This window comes from Mustela nivalis, assembly GCF_964662115.1.
Source record: "Mustela nivalis genome assembly, chromosome: 2".
Lineage (NCBI taxonomy): Eukaryota > Metazoa > Chordata > Mammalia > Carnivora > Mustelidae > Mustela > Mustela nivalis.
This window is the reverse complement of record NC_139021.1, coordinates 150,224,497-150,247,214: the sequence shown is the minus strand read 5'-3', so window position 1 is coordinate 150,247,214 and position 22,718 is coordinate 150,224,497. Positions and strand designations below refer to the sequence as shown.

General features: G+C 56.3%; 1 protein-coding gene across 1 annotated transcript in view; it reads left to right on the top strand.

Annotated features, from left to right (window-relative positions):
- Positions 1 to 22,718, top strand: part of RET (ret proto-oncogene) — a 50,021-nt gene that overhangs the window by 10,959 nt on the left and 16,344 nt on the right. The window contains 7 exon segments of the mRNA XM_082719564.1: positions 11,581 to 11,847; positions 13,656 to 13,943; positions 16,135 to 16,379; positions 17,623 to 17,818; positions 19,138 to 19,337; positions 21,448 to 21,706; positions 22,465 to 22,590. Of these exon segments, the coding sequence (XP_082575690.1) occupies positions 11,581 to 11,847; positions 13,656 to 13,943; positions 16,135 to 16,379; positions 17,623 to 17,818; positions 19,138 to 19,337; positions 21,448 to 21,706; positions 22,465 to 22,590 (1,581 nt within the window).

The following is a 22,718-nucleotide window of genomic DNA, read 5'->3' as shown; positions in this document are numbered from 1 at the left end:
GCCAGGTACTTCGTCTGCACGCAGAAACCATTACTGTGTCTGGTCTGTCAGACAGATACTGCCTGAGCAGACTGCCTGCCAGTCACACATACCTGGGCTTCACCCCATTTCACTGAAATGTTAACAGTATTTATACCAGGAGACTTCTAGGGGCACCTGCTTTTTAGAAGAGGCTAAGGGAGGTATGGATGGGTATCTATGATGGCATTTTCAGCCTGGTCTGCAAGCAGGTGGCCCAGAGTCCCAGGGCCCAGGGCGCTGGCTTATCTGCACGTGTGTGCACAACCGGCACTGAGCAGGAGAACTTGGTGGCCACACACACAACCCCAGACAGGACCCTCAGCTTAAGTCCTGGCTCATTGTCTGAGTGGCCTTGGGCAAGGTGCTTAGCTTCTTTCTGCTTCAGTTTCCCCCTCTGCAAGATAGGCATCATAACCAGCCCTACTTCTGGCTGTTGTGTTAATAAGTGAACAATGCATGTGAAGTGCTTTAGAACAGAGCCTCTCACAGAAAATGCATTGTAGACACTTGGCCTGTTAATGTTGCACAAAGAGGGGCTCCTGGTTGGCTCAGTCAGTTAAGCGCCTGCCTTCGGCTCAGGTCATGATCCCAGGGTCCTAGGATCAAACCCTGTATCAGGCTATCTGCTCAGCAGGGAGCCTGCTTCCTCCTCTGTCTCTCTGCCTGCCTCTCTGCCTACTTATGATCTCTGTCAAATAAATAAATAAAATCTTTTTTTAAAAATGTTGCATAAAAAGTGCTGGGGCAGGGCAGGGGTGGTAGTGGACAAAAATGGGCAGGACCATCTGTGTTCAGGGAGCTCAAGTTTGGTGGGGTGACATATTTGTTTAAGTCTGAGTCATATTTGTTAAGTCTGGGTGCATGAGGGTCAGTTCTCCCAGCAGAGGCACACAGGGTCCAAGCCGGTAATGTCCTGGCCGGTCACCCCCAGGCCGGGGCCAGTGCGACCAAAGTCAGCTGGGGCCTTGGGGCATGAGAGTGCTGGAGACACAGGGGCCTGGTGACCCGCAAACAGTCATTGGCAGGCCACTTGGGTGGCCGGTTTTTTTCTAGCCAGGCCTTGCCCTGGGTAAGAAATTAATTGTAACCTAATTGGCAGTTTCCTTTGCATAGAAGCCGGAAGGAACTGCCCGTGAAGCTGGTGATTAGCTTAGCGGCAGCTGGGAAATCACATTTGAGCAGGAGCGTCCATCATCTCAGGCCACTGCAGCTGGCCTGGACGGGTGTGGACATGTGGGCGGTGGTTCGGGTGCAAGCAGGGTGCAGCCTGGGGCCCGGACCCCTCAGAGCAGAAGGCTGGGGCCTGTGAGCAGAGGGCAAGCATAGGCTCCTGGCTCCTGGCTCCTCGCTGCCTGGGCTGTAGAGCTCAGTCATGACCTCACTCCCCCAAACTCCAACCACGCCCAGACCCCTTTTCCACGCTCTCAGGGGGCTCCCTGAGTGATGTGACCCAGTGACAGGAGACCTGGGGGCTGACTGCTTTTCGACCATGCATGTGAGAGGTGAACCTCTGCATCTGTTTCCCATTGGGGTGTGCCTGTGTGTGCAGAGTGGCATCTCTGGGGCAGGGGCTAGCCCCCAGTTCTCTCTTTCTCCATCTGGCTGCTCTCCCAAGGTGCCAGCCACATTTCCCAGCCAAGGCCCAAGAGGACAGCTGTCTTGGGGGATGCTGCACCCACATTGGGTCCCTTGCCCTTCCCCACCGTGAACCACACAGTGAGGACTGAGGCGGGAGGGATGGTGGTGGGCCCTGAGAGCTGAGCTGTGTGTGAAGCCCTTGGCCAGACAGGCAGGCGGGAGCCCTGGGTTCTGTGCTGGACACAACCTTCCAGAACATGGAGAGCCTCGGATCTCGTTACGGGAAGCTGAGGGCCCCAGTGTGGGCCAGGGTGCCCACTTGCTCCTCCCTGTGTGTGGGCCTATTCAGCTGGCCCTTCCCGTGTGCCCAGCCCATACCAGGAAGGCCACTCTGCCTCGTGGGCATTAGTGGCACAGGCCACCCACCGTGGGCTGCTGGCAGCACTTAGGGAAGAAGCAATGGAGGACTGGAACTGAGGGGGCACTGCTGAGATCACAGTGACTGACGTCCTTGTTGGGACATTAAAATAATTAAGATGGTGAATTGTATGTGTGTTTTACCACACTTAATTTTGAAAACTGGGCTTCCCTTTTATGCCTCCCCCCTAAATCTGTTAAGAAGTTTGATTTACCAATTTGAGCTCTACTTTCTTCCTAAAAGCAGATGCATTATAATCCCTTATAAAAGCAGAGCCTCCCACTGAGACAGAGAGTAGCGATGGCAGGGAGACCCTGCACGCATGCACATGTGTATGTGTGTAAGTGAGCACACACATTCTGGCCACATCTCCATCTTCGTCACCAGTAGGTCACTTCCTGAGCAGGGATCCAAGGTTTTGTTCTCAGCCTGGGGCTGTTTGTTCAGCACCCACCCCCGGCCTCACTGAGATGCCTCGTGCCCTAGAGGAGCCCACGTGTCCCTCACGAGGCTTGTGAGCACAGGAGGGGCATCCGTGTGGCTCTTCTGGCTCATTCTACTGCTGGTTCTCCACCTGCGGCTCTCAGTGCCCATCAGACAAAACCAAAGAATCTTAGCTCCACACCCCCATCCCAAATTTGGACCATTTCCCAAAGTCTCCAGTGCGTGCCCCCCTGCCACACTCTATGAAACCATGTGTTTATTGGTTTGTTCCTTCACTGTTGCCTTCATTGGGCCACTCACTATGATGTCTGTTCTTTTAGCTCGTAGTGGTGAGTTGGGTGATGTGCCTGGAATGTGGGTGCCCAAGAGAGTGGGAAGGAGGTGAGCTGGGGGGAGGACAGTTGGGCCCTCACCCCCTAGTGAGGAGCTGTGTTTTATTCTGCAAGCAGTGGGCAGTTAATGCAGGGCTTCAGGCAGAGGGTGAAGTGGTCCGAGTGACCCTGGTGGTTCTGTACATGTGGCCTGTGGGGTTAAGAGTGAGCTCAGGAAGGCCCCTTGAGCAGTGTGGTTTTATGCAGGTGAGGGAGGTGTGGGAGCGTGGCGGCTTGGACGGGGGACGGCAGAGGGCATCCTGTGTTTGCTCTGCTGGAAGGGGTGGAAGATGGAAGAGCTCAGGACGAGTCTAAGGCGTGTGGCCTCCGCAGTGATGTGGCTGGTACCCTGACTGGGGCGGGCAGGTGGGAGGGGCAGGCGGGGCTGGGTGGTCCGGGTCCTCCTCTAAGTGGACTGAGACATGGGAGAGGCTGGAGCACGACGCTGGAGATTCGCGCCTGGCACTGAGGATGAGGTCAGGGCCGGCGAACGCGGCAGACGTGAGCACAGAGGCTCACGAACACGGGGCACGAGTGCCGGGGGACCGGCTGCCGTTTGCTTGGAGGGAACAGGGAGAGACAATGAGGAGCTTTCGCCATTCAGAGGGCTCCCAAGGGGGAGGAAACCCGCACAGACTGACAGGCTGGCTAATCGTAGTGCAGCCGGAGAGAGCACCAAAGACAGGAGGTCCAGGCAGCAGCCAGAGAGAAGAGGATACCAAAGAGTGAGCAGTAGAACGGGTACAGAGTTCTCTGAAGCAGCAGCAACAACAGAAGAGTCCTCTGAAGGACCAAGAGAAAATAACTTTGCCACAGAATTCTCCATACAGCAAAAGTACCTTCCAGGAGTGAGGTAGAAGGGTTATGTAAAAAAACAATTTAAGAAAAGGCAAGAGAAACCCAAGCCCCAGGTTTCTGTTCAAAGTGAGTGGGGTGAGGTGGAAGGTGGGGATCCGGGAGGGGCAGCAGCAGGGCCAAGCGTCCGACAGGGTCGGCCGCACGCGCCCACGGGCGTTTGTTGCGGGGTTCACTCTCCGTGTAAGTGGCCTGCACGGCGCGTTTGCGTCCATCAGATACGCTGCTGGAGCAAAGAGAAACCGTGACTGTGCCAGAGGGGCGGGGCCGTGCTGCGGATGTCCTGCGAGGTCCTGCCCAGCGCTGCTGTTGGGGGTGGAGGGACCCCCCACGGGGACAGCTGGCCTGCAGGGGGAGGGGCCTTCCCTGGGGAGAAGTCAGTGGGGTCTGTTTCCCATTCCCAGAAAAGATGATGGCATTAGGAAATCGTCTGTTGAGGAGGTTCTGCTGGCTTATAATAAAACTGTCATCGACGCAGTCTGGTGCTCGTCAGGGGCGGGAGCCGGGGCTGTCCGGTGCGCGGGTTCTGTAGGAGGGGACAGCCCTTCGCACACGTGCAGGCAAGCCCTGGCCCCACCCCATTCTTGCATCGTACCGTTGCCCTTTTATTTTTTTCTTCCTTAGGAGCCCTGAATTCCAGCTTCCGTATTGCAGTCCTAGGACATTTTTACTTGCTGGAGGCTCTTGGCCTTTCCCCAGCAGGGCGACTATGTGCTGTGTTGAGTACGACTCACCACCGGGCACTTGTAGCAGCGGGGAGGACCCCTGAGCTGGGGTGACAGGCTGAGGGCGCCTGGCCGGGAAGCACCTGCCCAGATCTGGACTGGCAGGGTCACAGAGCAGCACAGCCACTGCAGAGGGGGGACAGGGAAGGCAGAAGCAGCTCAGGTGATCCTCGAGTGGCCCCGATGGCCAGGGCTGGCCAGGACCCCAGAGAGCTGATGCAGGTGAGCCCACAGTGGGGACCAGGCTACGCCACGCTGCTGTACACTGAGGAAGCCCAAGGGCGTGAGTGGCTGTGTAACCGTGTGCGTGTGGGAGAGTGAGAATGTGGAGGAGAGATGTGTGAATCATTGCGGGCTCACTGAGGGTTCTGCGGTCACCCAGCCCTTGAAACAGGAGAGGGTCACATAACTTCCAAAGCTACATGTTGGGAGAACAATGGTGGGCACTGCGGAGTTCCATGGGCCAGCTCAGGCTGAGAGCCCCCAGGGAAGGACCCCCTCTCCCCCCGCCACGCCAGGCTGGGATCAGATCCTGCTGGCAGAGCTGGGCAGCGGCCCATAGCTCATGGAGAAGATGGGGTTGCTTGGGCCAGGGCTGGCTTGCAGCCTAGGATGGGCTGGAGACAACCCTTCAGGGCACAAGGGAGCCAAGGCTGTGGATGGGTCTGCGGGAAGGTGATCACTAGGCTCACGTGTGGGCTGTGCAGGCACCAAGGGACTGTGAGCTCCGGGCAGTTGGATGGGGTGGAGCGTGCGAATTGTCCCCACGCCTCTGCTGCTCGCTGCCCCGGGGCAGCAGGAGCCTGAAAAAGCCAAGGCAAGCTGCCAGAAGCAGGAGCAGGGCCCTTGACCACCAGCAGCATTCCCCCCACTCGACGAGGCTCCCCTTCCTGCTTATGGCAGGGAAGCAGCTCAGGGTCCAGTGTGGGCATGAGGGTGTGTGCACGCGGGACAGAGCGTGTGCAAGAGCGCACGTGTGAGTGTGTGTGAGCACATGTGCCCTTGTGAAACGCCGAATGAAAGAGAGGGAGTTGGGGGGTAAGGGCCTGGTTCCATCTGCACCCAAATCCGAATAAATATGCCAACCAAATGTGGAGCATTGGAAACAACCTTTGCAGGCTATAGAATGGTCCCAGGTAAAGGCAAAACCGCGGTCTCGTGATGGCGTGCACTGAACGCAGCCAGTAGGGCTCCCACCTGGCAGGCACCCATGGTGGATCTGCTCATAAACGAGATATCAGGGGAAGCCCAGCTCAGAACAGGACAGCACTTCACCCTGTCAAAATTCATTCTACACCTTTTCCCTGTTGGGGTCTGGAAGGGTGGGAGCAGGTGGGGTCTCTCTGAACGTGAGCAGTGACTTGAGCCTTGGACAGTGATGCCATGACCTGCACGGGACCCACTGTGCTGTGAGGAAAGGCCAGCTCCTCACCCCTTGGCATGGTTCCTGAGGAGAGACCTGAGCCACAAGGACCACGGGTTGTCTCTGGGCGGGTGACACGGGCCAACCCTCTCCAGGCAGAAACCATGGACTGGGCATGGGGAAGGATGCTGGCACCCCAAGGCATTCAGAAGTGAAAGGTATGGAGGGGGAAGGCTTTGCCAGTCCTGCTCTGTTACCTACCCAAGTGGCAGCTTGCAGCAGAGGCAGGATGGAGCCCAAAGGCCACACGGCCCTTCCTGGTAGACAGGTGCCAGCAGTGAGCATCCTTGTAGGCTTAACATCTGCCCTCATCCTGACTCCCCATGCCACTTTGTTTGCTAGTGTTCCAAACCCTGAGACTCAGAACCATCAGCAGATTCACCCAGGTAAGGCTTCGTACCTCCCAGCGTCAGTGTTCTGAACTAGGAAATGGGGTAGCAAAGGGATCTACACATAGCAGCTGTGACTCTGAAGCACGAGCTTCGTATAATTCCTGTGCAAAGGCGAGGCATGTCTGCGACGTGCTCTGGCCACTCCTCTCCCCAGCATGCCCTCCTTTGATTGGCAGCTGGAGAAACTGAGACGCAGCAGAGGTCAGCAGACTGTAGGGGCTGCATAGCCCCTCGGAAATGAGCCCATCCCAGGCTCTCCTCATCCACCTGCCAGGATTGGCTGTATCATTTATGGGGCCCAGTGTAGGAGGATGAAATGGACATTTTGTTCTAGGTTTTGAAGAATTTCGAAACAGTGACATGAGAACATTAAACCAAGTGCGGGGCCCTTTGGGACTGCCCAGGCTATCCCCACCTGAGGCCAGCCCCACACTCACCTCCTCGATTCCCTGCCTTGGACCATGTGTTTTTCCATCTAAAAGGGTCTGTGACATTGAGGAGCATTAAGGGAGCCATGCCTGGCTACAGGGACCACCTGGAAGGTATTTAAGTGCCTTTAAGTCTGTTTCTTTTCACAATCATTGCCCGACCCACAAATCCCTTTTGGCAGCAATCAACTGGGCCCCACACAGATCCCGTAGGGCTGGCCTCTGTGAGATGAGAGTAGGCAGGACCCATTCTCTCCTGCACATATGATCTGCGTGGTGGGAACTGCACCAGCTTGGGGGTGCGGAGCTCTGGGAGCTCAGGCCGTCCTACCTCCCAGCCCCTGTACCACCGAAAGTGTGTGCAGTCAAGGAGGCCCTCTCAGAGGGGAGCTCAATTCTGGAGCCGCTCTTGCCTACTCCACAGGTGGGGTGTTGTGGGTAGAGCTTTTCCCCACGATAAGGCCCGTTTTCTGCAGCCTTCAGAGTCACCCCAGAAGTCCCTCTCCACAGTGGCTCCAAGAACGGCCAAGTTCTTGGTTCTGCTCTGCTGACCAGGGCCAGTGATGTGTGTCCTGAGAGAAAGCGCCAGCGGTTGCCCCTCAGGATGTGAGCTCTGTTGAAATGCGATGTCCCCTCGCTGGTCTGCTGGGGGCAAGAACACAGACCTCACCTCTCTGTGGAGGGGTCAGGCACACCAAGGAAAGCTGGTGGCCTGGTCACACGGGCTCTGGAAGACAAGGGCTGCCCTGGTCTGCATCCAGTCTGGTGGACCCGGCAGCACTGCCTGCAGCTCTGGGAGTTGAGGCCCAATGGCAGCCTCTCAAGATCATGGTGGTCGGCGTGTGCCCTTCTGCCAGGGTGCGGAGGAGGTTGGTGGCTCCCGTCGTGGCCAAGCCCCCTCTTTAGCTGGTGTCACTGTCACAAGCCCAGGTTGCCCCTCGCCACCACCCTGTGAGGCCCCTGGGAGTTAGTCTCTCCTCCTTTTTTGTGCCTGGAAATGCCGACCTGCCCAGAGAGATGGTAAATCATCAGGACCACCTCTCCCCTCGAGCTGTTTTGCTGACTTGCAGGGAGCTTCAGTCACTGCTTAGGGCTTTGTGGGGGAACAAAGTGTGTCCCAGCGGAGCTACCTCAGTAGGGCCACAGGTGTGGTCCGCTGGGGATCAAGAGCATGGCAACTGTAGGGACCCTGGGAGATGAGTGGGCTGGTGGAAGGGGTGCCTTTTGAGAAAGCCTGCCTTGCAAATTCCAGTTCTCTTGCCGTCTGTGCATATGCCCTTGAGCAAACAAATGGCTTTCTTTCTGCCTCAGTGTCTGTTTGCAGAATAGTTGTCCTGACAATGCCTCTGTCTGGGGCTGTGGAGAGGATGGAAGGTCGGTGGCGGGGTGGGGGGGTGGGGGATTGGCCTTGTGCTGTGCTGCCTCCCAGAGCCACGTGGCCGGGCTGTGCTCACCCCACACTCCACCTTTGAGAGGCGACAGTAGGCCGCAGGAGGCCAGCCCCTTCCAAAGGTTGTGGGGGCAGGACATGGTCAGGGGAAAAGAGAGTCATTCTTCCTGCCCATAGGGCAGCGGATGTCACCTTCCCTAGCAGCCCCCCAGCTCAGTCCCTCCCCTAGAGCTCTTACTGGATGCTCTGACTTGTGGAACCTTCATGGAATGTTGGAGGACAAGCTCAGCTGCTGCTCGTGATTTGGGCCCTTGCTGGAGCAGCAGTGCTGGGCCTGGCTCCAATCCCCCTTCTGAGCCTGCCTTCCGGAACTTGGCCATGCTGGGATGCTGCCACAGGCTGGAAGCCCCTGTAGTATCAGATTTCTGTGGGGAAGACTGGATGGCCCCACTGAGGAGAGCGAGGCAGGAGTTACCCCGACGGGCAACCCAGAGCAGGCCCTGGCACAGTCCTGGTGGGAGGTGGCTGCCAAGTCCCATCGGGGACTCCCCGACCGCTATTCCCTCCCTGTGGGTGTCTCCTCACCCACAGACGGGGAGCATTCCTGTCTTTGAGTCATGACTTGATGAGTTGGTAGGGTCCTCTTTGGGGCTCCACACTGTGGGGAGCGTGAGCGCCTCTGCTGGGACATGCGAGCCTGTGGAATGGATCCCCGGTGTGCAGGGACCCTCAGGGGACCGGTCAGCCATGGCCCATCACTCCGCTCAGCCCTGCGCTGGTGCCATCGGCTGCCCTTGAACAGGAGCAGCAAGAGGCCAGCCTTGGGAGCTGCTTCCTGTCCCTGAGAGCATCAGCTGCTAAATCCCATGGAGGTCAGCCCTGAGTGCATCTGAGAACCTCCATCCTCCTGGGCCAGGGGGGAGGGTGTGGGGAGAGAAGGGTGGCATTCAGGCAGCTCCTGCCCATGTCTGCCACGGAGACCCCAGGGTGGGGGAGGCATGGTCTTGGCACTCCCTCCCCAGAATTCCCCAGTGCGACTTCGACTTCACGGAGCTCCTTTCGCTGCCTTCCCCTTGAATAGCAGCCAGTGGGACACTTCGGAGCGGATCCTTCCCCCAGGAAACTTCAGCTCAGAGCACAAGGCAGGCTCCTTAGAAGTCCTGGCCTGCCCCTCCCTGAACTGTAACCACAGGGGTTAGGTAATTCTAGGTCCCACTCCAGGGGCACCTCTCTTGGCAGGGCTTTCCAGTGTGGTCTTTGCCCCACTCCCACCCCTGCTTCCTTCCATTTCTGTGTTGAGTGTGGGGTGCACAGGGCCAGGCCTTTGGCTCTGACCAGAGCATCTCTCTCCCTCTTCCCCGCTTCCTTCTTTCCCTCTTTGTCCCTCTCCCCCTTGTTGCCAGGCCAGGTGCATGCTTCCGCCCAGGTTGGCCCTCGCAGTCTGGCTGCCTTTTGAAGTCATCCTGAAAAACATCCCCCAGGGTGCAGCCTTTCTGTTCACGGACGGTTTCACTGCTTTGGCATCTGGAAAGGACTCCCCTGTGGTCTTACCTGACTCCGGTTGGCAATGGATTGTTTCCCATACCCAGATGTGTCCTTGAGGACCCAGGTGGTACCAGGGGTATCCTCTGCTGGTGCAGACTGGCCTGGCTGCTCACCCGACAGCTGTGAGCAGAGTGGGGGTGTAGGTGGAACAAGCTGATCGAAAAGAGAAATTGGCTCAATGTGAGTGAATACGTGGGCATTTCTAATGTTTGTGTTGTGTGTTGGTTACTGCTATAGGGTATTTGCAGGGTTTTAGTGCTTTTTCCAGCGCCGTTTGCCTAATTATCCACCTTCTTGAAAATTCTTACTGTTTTTTAAAACTTTTTATCATGAAAAAAAAATTTTTTTAAGATTTTATTTATTTATTTGAAAGAGAGACAGTGAGAGAGAACATGAGTGAGGAGAAGGTCAGAGGGAGAAGCAGACTTCCCATGGAGCTGGGAGCCTGATGTGGGACTCGATCCTGGGACTCCAGGATCATGACCTGAGCCGAAGGCAGTCGTCCAACCAACTGAGCCACCCAGGCGCCCTATCATGAAAAATTTTGAACTTACACAAAGTCAGCAGAGTAATGAATGGGTTTTCCCAGCGAGGCCATGGTCCACATCCTCTTCTTGGTGGCAACCAGAGCTCTATTCACAGTCCCTTGGTGATCAGGTTTTCAGGGGAAATTTACAGAAGTTGAAATATACAGCTCTTATCTGTACATTGGCAGCAAATGTATGTGCACATGTGACCCACACTGCTATCCGGATGTGGAATCTTTACATCCCCCAGAACATTCCTTCCTGCCCTTCCTAGTCTTTTGCCTCTTCCCACCCCTCACAGGTCTCCAGGCTGCTCTCTGTTAACCTAAAATTAGTCTGGAATCATGCCATGTGTGTTCTTTTTTGCCTGGCTTCTTCTGCTTGGCACGATGTCTGTGAGATCCTTCCAGGTTGTTGTGTGAACCAACGGTTCATCCCTTTTTATTGCTGCATAGGATTTCGTGGTGTGAAAAACCACCCTTTGCCTGTCCACTCACCCACTGAAGGGCACCTGGGCTGTTTCCAGTCCTCGGCTGTGTGAATAAACTTGCCGTTTGTGAATGACTCATTTGATGGACATAAAATTCAGTAGGATTTCTGGATCAAGTGGTAGGAGTATGTTTAACTTTAAAGGTGTGTTTCTCTTATAAAGAGCCCTGGTTTGGGGCGTCTGGGTGGCTCAGTTGGTTAAGTGTCCGACTCTTGGTTTTGGCTCAGGTCATTTTCTCGTGGGTCAAGAGCTCAAGCCCTAGTACAGGCTTCTCCCTCAGCGGGGAATCTGCCAGAAGATTCTCTCCCTCTGCCCCTCCCTACAACATGCATGCCTCACGATCTCTCTCTCACACACTCTCTCTCAAATAAATACATAAATCTCAGGAATGAATAAATGCGTAACGTGACCTGGTTCATTTTCGGTGACTCTTGCCTGCCCTGCTTATTTGGCATCATCGTGCGCACTTAAAAGCTGGGGATCCAGGCGATTTTCTGAGAAACCTGAGTCACTCCCAGCTCTGTGCGGCTCACATACTTGTCAAACTCGGGTGATTGGGAACGATTTTGCAGGTGTTTTGTAGTACGTCCTCCTCTCTTTTCTTTTTCTGTTTTAAGGCAGTCCATTTGCAGCTAGTGTTTCGCCCCACAGATAGGTGTGTGTGTTGACGTTACTGGGACTACTGGTGAGAAAGTCCGAGTAAGATCAGAATCTTATTCTTTCTTTATTTGGGTGTGAAAGTCTTGAATGCCGTGAATCATGCAGGGTGAGCTCTCTCTCTTGTAATTTCAGAACAAGGAACTTGCCTATAGTTTTGCACTATTAATTACGCTAGGTTGGAATCTTAAGTTAGCAAATGTGGGAGGATCCAAAGTGTGAACTAAAGCGGCTGGAGAGTGCTGGTTTGCCTGGAGACCTGCTCCGGAGGGGTCAGCATTCCTCCCTCCCTCACACACCTCCCTGCTTCCTGCAGCTCCGCTGGGACTCTACTTCTCCAGGGATGCTTACTGGGAGAAACTGTATGTGGACCAGCCAGCTGGCATGCCCCTGCTCTATGTCCACGCCCTGCGGGACACCCCCGAGGAGGTGCCCAGCTTCCGCCTGGGCCAGCACCTCTACGGCATCGCCTACCGTGCGAGGCTGCAGGAGAACGACTGGATCCGCATTGAGGAGGACACTGGCCTTCTCTACCTTAACCGGAGCCTGGACCACAGCGCTTGGGAGAGGCTCAGCATCCGCAGTAAGGGAGCCGCCTGACCCCCTGCCCCACCCTGTCTCTCCTCCCACAGCCCACATCACACCCACACCAAGGCTCAGGAGGGCGCTTCCTGTGCGATCCCTGTGGCGTAAGGATGAAGGGTGAGGTGAGGCTGGCCTGCCTCTGTGGCCAGCCCGGCCAGGACACCAGGATGAGTTTGGGGGCTGCTGATGACCATTGGACCTTCTGAGTCTGTTGGGATTTGGGAGAACCCTTGGAAAGGATTGGGTGCCCTCTCCGGGCTGGGCTTAGAAGCCTTTTCCATTTGGGTGAACAGGATTTAGGGTTACAAGAGAGGAGTTAAGTGAGGGGACTAGAAAAATTGGAAGTTTTGATTGAGGGAATGATCTGGAGCTTCCTGGAGAAGGAGCAGTTCCATGGAAAGCTGGTCTTCCCATCAGCATCAAGCTGCCCTTGGTACACAGTGGGGACTCAGGCCTGGTGCCAGGGAGGAAAGTGGTATGGAAGGAAGACCTAGCCAGCCTCCTCAGAGCAGGGAGAAAACCACATGTGACCCTGATACTGGGAAGAGGAGCTGCTTTCTGCCTTATGGCACAAAACGGTGATCACACACCCAATAGCTCCCCACCTCCAATCATCTCCTTCAAATACATGACCTCACTGCACCCTCACACCAGCCCTGAACCCCCTCATGCGGGCAAGAGGCCCATGGCATGCCTGTGAATGCAGAATGGGCAGCACAGAATGACTGTGCCCCTGTCGGCCAAGGCATGCCTATGAATGCAGAATGGGCAGCACAGAATGACTGTGCCCCTGTCGGCCAAGAAAAGCCAAGGTCATATGACAGAGCCTGCCACTAGGGCACCCCCAGTTCTGAAGGTGGCATCTCAGATGGGTCTTGGTTCTGCTTGTACTTAGTTGCTGCTGTCTCCATCCCAATCCCCGATGGGGACCTTGAACTATGTTTCCGGGGGTAAAGGCTGAGTGGAGTTTGTCGAGGGTCCATATTTCCTACGGGGCTTGTTCTGTTCATGATGCACCTGTTAAGTCCAGTCAGGAGAAAAACCACATAGTAACTGGAACAGGGCAGTTTCATATAGAAAATGATTGGCTACAACTGGGGACTGAAGCACCAAGGGAGGGCTAGGAAGAAGCAGAATTCTGATGAATTCTGGGAGGAGCAAATGCAGGGTAGCAGCCACTACACTAGGGCTGAGGGAGAGGGCCCAGGAAGAGTACCCATCACTCTTGAAAAGAACCAGACCTTGTTGGAGAAATTCTCTGTGATGGAGTTTGCTGGAAATCCCCCCTCCAGGCACTCCGGAAGTCTGGCTGTGGGTGTGTCTCCATAGAGGCGTTCCATGAGGACAGCCCCTGGAGGCTGGGGAGCCCCCACATGCATAGGAGCCAGCCAGGAAAGTGCTCTACCTGGTTAGACTTGGGACTCAGGGCACCCCTCTGATGGGGGCAATGATGTGCTAGAGGCTGGCGGGGAGATATGGGGGAACAATAGGGGGCAGCGCTCAGAGCACCTGAGGGAGTGGTATTTGAGCTGAGACCTGAATGACAAGAGAGGCAGGCCTGTGAGGCACCCCAGGCAGAGGGAGCAGAACCATGGGACCCTGAAGCAGAGACAGACCCCGGGTCGAGGGCAGTTCGGGGCAGGTGGAAGGTGGCCAGCCAGGGTTGAGAGCCTAGTGGAGCCCTGTGGACAACGGAAGGGACTGGGCTTTACACCAGCCCTAGATCTCCTGCTCCTTCCCCATTTCACTCCCCGCCACCCATGGGTGTGGCTGGTGCCCCACCAAGCCTGACTTCTCTCTCTGCAGATGGTGGATTCCCGGTGCTCACCATCTACCTCCAGGTCTTCCTGTCGTCTGCGTTCCTGCGTGAGGGCGAGTGCCAGTGGCCAGGCTGTGCCCGGGTGTACTTCTCCTTCATCAACACCTCCTTCCCGGCTTGCAGTTCCCTCAAACCCCGGGAGCTCTGCTTTCCCGAGACAGGCGTCTCCTTCCGCATCAGAGAGAACAGGCCTCCTGGCACCTTCCACCAATTCCGGCTGCTGCCTGTGCAATTCCTCTGCCCCAACATCAGCGTGTCCTACAGGCTCCTAGAAGGTGAGTGCTGGCTTCAGAGGCTCCCCCTTGGCATCTGCTGTGTGCAAGGCACAGCCCCTCCAGCCCTTGACATGAGCCATCTGGTTTACTCACCAACCACACCACTCATTCATTCATTTAATATTCCAGAAATATTTCTAGCGTGTCTGTCATGAACCAAGTACTGTTCTAGGGGCTAAGGATGTGACCATGAACTAAACAAGTCAAAATCCTGCCTGCCTGGAGTCTTCATTCCCCTGGGGTGGCCTCTGGAACATGCTATTTGGGAAGTAAAGCTCCTAGGATGTGGAGTGGTGGAGACTGCAGTCTTCTGTCTCATGGCTGAGGAAGGGAGTGGTGGAGCAAAGGTGGGAGGGCACCAGGCCAGCTGGGCTAGCCCCGTAAAGATCACTGCGGTGGGACCCCTGGTAGCTGGGGTAGGGAGAGCGGAGGCCCATGAAGACAGAGAAGTTCCTGAGGGTTTCCCCTTCAGGGACTGGGGGGTCATGGAAGGCCTGTAGGGGGCGGCATGAACAAGCCCTCACTTACCTTTAAAGGATTATTCTGGCTGCCATGCTAGGAATGATTTGGTACAGGGCAGCGTAGCATAGCAGCAAGGAAACAGGAGGCTGGGAAAATCCCTGAGCAGCAGGCTGGAAACTGGAAGAAGAGTGAAAGCCACAGGGCAGCAAGGAGCAGGTGACTTCCGGGCATATACTGAAAGAAGATCCAGCAGGATTTCTCGATGTGTTGGCTGTGGGTGTTGAGGGAAAGAGGGGAGCCCGCGTGGTTCCAGGATTCTGCCTCAGCAGCTGCAAGGGCAGCTGACCTGGCCCCACGATGGCCGTGGGGAGGCCGGCCAAGGGTGGGCCAGGGGGTGAAGCCCAGTGGAGGTGAAAGAAGGCACCTGAGCAGCCCCATGACAGGAGGCGCCACTGAAATACTCAGAAACAAAGAACTAGAACAGAGAAGGTAGGCTGCAGTGGAACCTGGATTCACACCAAGTTTATCGTACACACACGTGGTAATGACATTGAAGAAAATCTCCATGAAGTAAGGAAGGGGGCCATGCACTCCCCAGCATCCTCACCTTTGCCCTGCAGCAGGGATACATGTCTTTGGGCAAGATTGTCAGCCAAACATCAGGTTCAGCAGGCTGACCTTCCTCAAGAAGATTACCTCATTAAATTTGGTTGAGCATGGTTTTGTAACCATAAACAACAGAGAGAAACATTATATGATAAGCATTTCGCATATGTAATCCACACGTAATATGTGGCTTTGCGGGAGGGACGTTTGCCTGCTCCCACGGTTGGCTGTGGGGGCGGTCAGTGTGGACCTTCCAGCCGTCAGCATTCCCCTTTTCTGAATTATTCCTGGAGGATGAATTTCAGGGCAGGCTTGGGTTGAAAAGTGTGCTATTGTGACTGGTCTTCCCCTCAGCAGGTTGTGGGAAGATACACCAGTCACTGCCCTAACCACAGGGCCTGGTGAGGAGCAGGCCTGTTAGCCTTCGTCTAGCCCGTCTTCTGGTGAGGAAACAGGCACAGAGAGGTGGGGCAACCAGTCTGGGATAGCACAGCCAGGAGATGTAAAGCGGGTGTGCAGAGTTGGCCGCTGGAAATATCTGTGTGTTAACTTCAGATTACCCACTAAATGCCCACCGTGTTTGTTTTCAAATGGTGGAATAGTGGCCTTATTTCCCACATGCTCTAAAATGAGCACATATTATTTCCATAATTTTAAAATTGCCTATTTTTTTCAAAAGCCAGCCAATGCGGGGGGCTGGATCTCTGGGCCTGCGGCGTGGTTGAGCTGCTGTTCAGCCCTTCCACCCCACCCACCCCCAGCAAGAGAGGCAAGGTTAGGGAAGAGATGGGAGCAGCCCTCCCTAGGTCATCAGAGTGAGGACGTGATTCAGGCTTTCTGGTTCCCTGAGCTTCCCCCATCAGCACTAGTGAAACTGGGAGGCCCAGGTCAGCTCATTAGTGCACAGCCATCACTGCAAACCAATGCTTGGAGCTCTGTGCCCCGTCCCCTTCCAATCTGGAGCCGAGGAAGAGCTCGGCAGGGCCATTCTGCTCCCCATCTCTGACCTGCCAGAGGCCATCCTCCCCTGCAGCCACTCCTGGCGGGCCCCTTGAAAAAGACAGCTCACCCCGCTCCCTGGCCCGGGAGTCACACTGGGGTTCCTGGTCTGCTTGGTGTGTAGGTGAAAATCTGCCCTTCCGCTGCGCCCCGGACAGCCTGGAGGTGAGCACACGCTGGGCCCTGGACCGCGAGCTGCGGGAGAAGTACGAGCTGGTGGCCGCGTGCACGGTGCACGTCGGCGCACACAAGGAGCAGGTGGTGATGGTGCCCTTCCCCGTGACCGTGTACGATGAAGACGACTCGGCACCCACCTTCCTCGGGGGCCTGGACACCGCCAGCGCTGTGGTGGAGTTCAAGAGGAAGGAGGTGCCTGTTTACCACCTTGTCTGTTGTCTGTCGTCCGTCTGTTGTGTGTCTGCCACTCCGGCCACCATTTATTCCTTGGTCTACCCAGCTGTCCGTCTGGCCATCCGGCCATACAGTTGAACATCCCTCCAGCCATTTGTCTTTCATTTGTCTGCCCAGCTATGTGTTGGGGTTATCTGCCCGTCTCGAGGGTAGCTGAGGTAGCTGAGACGGGAGGTCAGTCCAGCTGGCCCCTGACAAGTGTCCGGGGACCCTGGATGCCTAGCACGAGCCTGAACAGGCTGGCAATGCCAAGGATGTGCATCAGGTTCCAGGGCACACCTGCCGCTGCGTGTGGGTACAGCGGTGCTGCCCCCAGGAGGGGACAGCTTCCAGGAGAGAGCCCTCTCTCCCTCTGCGGTCAGCATTCGAAGGAGAGTCTAGAGACTCAGGGAGGGTGGAGCCCGGCCACCGCGCAGAAAGACCAAGGAGTGGCTTCAGCTGGGATCGCCCAGAACAGCCCCGCCCACCTCGGCCCTCCCCCGGGTCTGGTCCGCGTAGGTGGAGCGTGACTGCCACCTGCTGGCCGTTCTGCAGCCCTCCGGCCAGGCGTGCAATGGCAGATAACGTGGTTTTACCTGGGTCTCTGGACACCCCAGGTGCTAGTTTGGTGGATGGGCAGGCGGGAGGAAAGCACATCTCATTGGTAAAGATCGCATAAGCTAGGAAGGGCTACCTTGGGGTGACAACAAGGAGTCTGGCCCCTGACAAAAGCAGAGATACCCTGTGACTGCTCAGAACTTTCCTCGTGATCTCCTCCAGCCCGGTATACAGGCGTTTGGAGAATGTTCTGGTGGACACCAGGGCTTGGATCTGGCTTTGCCATCTATCACTATGTGACAGTCACTATCACTATCTGACTCGACCCTGTGGGGCGCAGCTTGCTGTTCTCTGTGGGACCTGGTGAAGCACATCAGCAGAGCCCCTGGGCATCTGCTTTAATCCATCCTTACAGGAAGCGTGTAGGTGCCTATCATACCTGAGGCACAGGGGAGGCACAGGGATGGCCCAGGGAGGGCGACTGGGCCAGACTGGCATGGGATCCCACAGGAACTCTAACATAGGCCAGTCTGTCCCTGGAGCCGGCTCTGACTGCACACCCTCGATCCACCTGTGGGGCTAGTGTCCTTCTGAGGTCCCAGCCTGCAGGGTCTCTGCGGAGTTCCTCTCACCAATTCTGACTGGCACCCACTGTTTTCCTCAGGGCACCGTGGTGGCCACAATACGTGTCTTCGACGCAGACGTGGTGCCGGCCTCTGGGGAGCTGCTGAGGCGGTACACAAGCACGCTACTGCCAGGGGACACCTGGGCCCTGCAGACTTTCCGTGTCGAGCACTCACCGAACGAGACCTTGGCCCAGGCTAATGGCAGCTTCGTGCGAGCAACTGTGCATGACTACAGTAAGAGGGGCTGGGCCTGGCCTGGCTGGGCCCCCTAGGGAGCCAGCAGCCCACTCTTCTCACAGCACCCTATACCCACAGACACTTGTCCCGACGTTCCAAGCCCCAGGCTGCAGAGGCTTCCACTCCACCCAACCCTTCCTTGTCTCTAATGCGCTCACCTTGGCCACTTTGGTGGGTTTTTATAGGGTTTCTTCTCTCCCTGAACTGCCTCCTAGCAGACTTTGGTAGGGCCGTACCACACTTCCCATGCTGACTATGCCAGGGCTCAGTGCCTACTACAAACACATTGCCTAAGGCCTTCTTCTGGCCTCTGCTTTGCAATCCCCCAGGGACCCAAGTGCCTGGGGATTATTTCTCCCTTGTCCCCACAGCCTTCTACTAACAGGGGTTAGTATACAACAGCAGCTCTGTGTGTTATAGCCACAGGATTCTGCACAGATAGTCCTGTCTGGCTTCTGGAATGTACCGCAAGACTGAGCTCCAGGGGCCCACTATGCTCACCTACGGCATGGGGCACCTTCATCAGCTGCCTTGGCTCCCCTACCCTCCTGCCCATGTTTTCTGGGATCACCTTCCAAATACCTGACTGGCACTTGAATCCTTGATTTGGGATCTGCTTCTGAGGGATTCCAGAATCGCTGGTACTGTTACCCCTTACTGCCTGGACCGATCCTGTTTATTTCTCATCCTCCCCACCCCCACTGAGGCTTTGAGGGTCTCCTGCCCTGTATAAGGGAAAATGTCATCTCTGCCAGGCGCTCTCATTCCATACACCACGTGTACCCAAACCTCCTCATGCTTGTCCTTCCATCTCTGCAAAACTAGAACCATAGCACAACACACAGCAGGTACAGAGGTGGGCAGGCTCTGGGCTCTGGGCACTTGGGGTCTGTGCAATCCAGGGCTCCACTGGAGGCTGTGACTGTTGGGATAGTTCTCTGGGGGAGTGGAGGCCAGCATAGTCTTCCCAGGGCCTCAGTGATGATAGATCTTTATCTCATGTATACGCACATACATACCACACACACACACACACACACACACACACACACACCATACACATAGGTGATCTCCCAGTTGAGAAGGCTTCTCTCAGCATCCAGCTCAGCACAGCAGCCAACATTTAAACAATGGTTCCAACTTAGCCCCACCAGCCAAGTCTGTGGTCCACATGGCCCAAGTGTGAAGTCTGTGTTTGCACACGTGTGTGTTTGTGCCAGATGTGTGGCTGGGAGGAGACACACAGCGGCTTGGGACGGTGGTCCCAGGCCCCTAAGCGACGAAGCAGTCATCACCGCACCCCCCCCCCACCACAGGGCTGGTTCTCAACCGGAGCCTCCCCATCTCGGAGAGCCGCTCCCTGCAGCTGGCTGTGCTGGTCAATGACTCGGACTTCCAGGGCCCCGGTGAGGGCGTCCTCCGCCTCCATTTCAACGTGACCGTGCTGCCTGTCAGCCTGCACTTACCCAGCGCCTACTCCTTCACTATGAGCAGGCGGGCCCGCCGCTTTGCCCAGGTGAGCCCACAACCCGATGCCTGCCGGGCAGGGGGCACAGAGGGGTGGAGGACCCCCAGGGTGGGGCACTCCATTTAACAGATTGCAAGCAGGGCTGGGGATGAGAGACACTCCTTTTGGCCTAACCAGTACGCGGAGTGGCCCAGGGGAGCTACGGGTACAGGGCCAGGGAAGCTGGGGCCATGGCAAAGTTGGCAGAGTCATGGGCAGGGTTGATGGGCTCCATGGGCCTCTCGTTTGCCCTTTGCTTTCTTGGTATCTTTAAAGCGTGTTTCATCCTAACGTAAGAGCAGTGCCAGTTAAGTGTGCATATGGGGACCTAGAAAGATGTTCCTGATGGATTATTAAGTGAAAAGTTGTTTGTAAAAAGACTGGCCTCACGCGACTCCCTGTGTTCTGAAACAAGTTTTCAGTGACGGAATATACAAGTATGTAAATGCGGGCATCAGTCAGCAGTGGCGCCCTCTGCGGGGAAAGGTGGGGAACGCTTCCTCTGCCTCCTGCAAAAGTGTTTACTAGAGCTTATCTTGGCGTTTGTTGTTGGTAAATGAGAATTAGAAGTGGAAAATAAGAATTAGGAATTAGAAGTGGAAGAAACGTGAAGTAGCAAGTATCCATTATCAGAGAGGGCTGATTCTTCTCGCCATTATCAACTAGTGCTTAGCATTTTGGTAGTTTTTTCTAGAACACTTCTCTTAAGGACTTTTGTGATTTTATTTGGAATTGCGGCATGCATTGGGCTTCACATACTGCTTGTTCCAATAGGGCAGCTTCGGGTACTTCCTCTTCAGAAGGTCACACTTAGGGCCACCTCCATTTGTTCCAGTTCCTGTGTTTGGTTCCCATGCCCCCTCCACTCCTGACAGCCACCCAGGTCCCGCACACAAAGGACCCCACCCTTGGACCATCGAAGCTCCCTGACCTGCCACAAAAGGTCTTTCATGGAGGTAGAGGCCATGGATGGTGGGAGGTGACAAGGCAGAGGGGCCCTAAGGGTGTCTAAGGGGGTATTGAATGGGAGCAAACACTGCAGGAGGTGTGTCACCTGTACCCCAAAACACTCAAAAGATCACAGGGACCTGAGTACCCATCCAGCCTCAGACTTGCTGTGACCTTTCACCCCCTCTCCCCAGTCTTCATAACTGCAAATTGAGGTTAGTGACCTTGGGCAGTTTGGAGGCGCCTATGGGAGAGTGGAAACAAGCAGGCTTTACATGGGGATGTGCTGGGACATCCGGGAGGTGGTTTGGTTGTGGTGTCAGGCCTCGGTGTGGAGGAGCCTGGCTCTGCCCTCGGTCTGAGCAAGGCTGAGCAAGGACCTGCTACACGGCTGCAGGCAGGGCCTCACCTGCCCCACGCCTACCCTCTGCCCGCCCACAACTTGACTAGTCAGATTTTCTGGCTTTAAGCCACCGACACTCTCATTCTAACTCAAGTAACCGAAGGATAAAAAGGAGAGTTCCAGCTGCCCAGTTCCGGGCCCCAGCAGTGGCACGGCCAGCCTGGCACCCCCTGGAGAAGCAGCCTGTCTTTCCCAGGGCTCCCAGCAAGACTCCCAGGCAGGCCCCTTGGGGCTCAGGTGAGACAGGCAGCGATGCTGCATGAAATCACTTGGCCCCAGTGCAAAGCTCTGCCTGCCCAGGCAGGGATTCTAGGCAGGGTGTGGGGTACCCCAGCCCCATGCACTGAGGATGGCAACTGGTGGTTCCCAGAATAATACTGGCCTGGCCAGAGGCAGGGAGGGAAATGAGCAGGAGGGACCAAATGGATCTTCCTGCCTAAATGAGTGAGTGAAGAATGAGCTGGTGGTGTAGGCTCCTCTCAAGGTGGTCACTAGACCCAACCTTGGTGCCCTGTGTTGTTTTGCCTCTGGCTCCCAGGAGCCGGGGTGGGTGGTAGTGTGATGGGCAGGGCAGGGCCCGGCAGGGGGAAGGATCTGCAGGTTCCAGGGATGTGGAAGACCAGGACTTGGTGGTGGCGGGGGGAGGTCTGTCATCCCTGGACCCAGTAGGGAGCTTCTCCAGGACTCGGACTACCCAGAAACCCTGCCAGCCCCCATCACAGGCGGGAGCAGCACCCGGCTGAGACGTTCCTTGTGCCGTGTGCCTAGATTGGGAAAGTCTGCGTGGATAACTGCCAGGAGTTCAGCGGCATCCATGTGCAGTACAAGCTGCAGCTCTCCAGCACCAACTGCAGCGTCCTGGGGGTGGTCACCTCCGCCGAGGACACCTCAGGAACCCTGTTCGTGAATGACACAGAAGCCCTGCAGCGGCCTGACTGTTCTCAACTGCAGTACACAGTGGTGGCCGCCGACCGGCCAAGCCGCAGGCAGACCCAGGCCCCGCTGGTTGTCACCGTGGAGGGGACATGTAAGTGCCAGGGCCCCGTGGAGGGTCGGGAGAGGCAGGGTGTGGCTGAGCCACAGGCTTCCCCCACACAGAAGGGGCCGCACCCTGCTCCCTTCCCCTCTTGGCAGCGTCCCTGTGCCTGAGTCTCCTTCCCTATCAAGTGAGAATCGCAGTGCACCCTGCATAGCCGGGCTGGGAGGGTGACGAGGAGAAAGTTTAAAGCAGCATAGCCCAAAGGGACCGGATAGTCAATGGTCGCTACTCCCCACTACCGCTGTAGATCCATTCTGTACGCGCACCTGCTTTAGGGCTGCCGGAGAAAATACGAGATCTTGACTAAATTTAAACGTCAGGTAAGCAACAAGGAGCTTTGTGCTATAAGTATGTTCCACGTAGCCTTTGCAGTCTCTTAGAAGACAGTCTTCCACGGGTGTCCATGCAGTGGTAGGGACACAGTCACATAAAGCAACTATTCACTGTTTACCTGAAATCCAGGCTTAACTGGGCCTGTGTGTTTTTGGCTGAGTCTAGGCACTAGCCTGCTCACATCCTCCCTCCACACTTAGCCCAACCGAGTAGTGCCCCCCTTGCTGTGACTGCGGTGACAGCCCTCTTCCTTAGTGGGTCCCATCACTGCCCCATGCCCTGGTGCTCAGGCACCCCCACCCCTCTGGGCTCACCCAGGAGAGGAGCTTGACCAGTGCTACCCTCTGCCCCCGGATACTGGTGGGACACGAGGTCCAGGCCAGCCCCTGTAACCAGCTTTCTGCCATCCACAGATGTGGCCGAGGAACCAGGCTGCCCCCTGTCCTGTGCAGTCAGCAAGAGGCGGCCTGAGTGTGAGGAGTGTGGCGGCCTGGGGTCTCTGACGGGCAGGTGCGAGTGGAGACAGGGAGATGGCAAAGGTAGGCCCCACGCAGAGCCAGGGGCCGGCGGCCAGGCGGTCAAGAGGGGTAATGGTGGCTGAGTGGAAGCGGGGTCCTTGTGGGCCCTGCCGGCCACAGTGCTGGTCCTCCGCTCTCCACATCTGTTG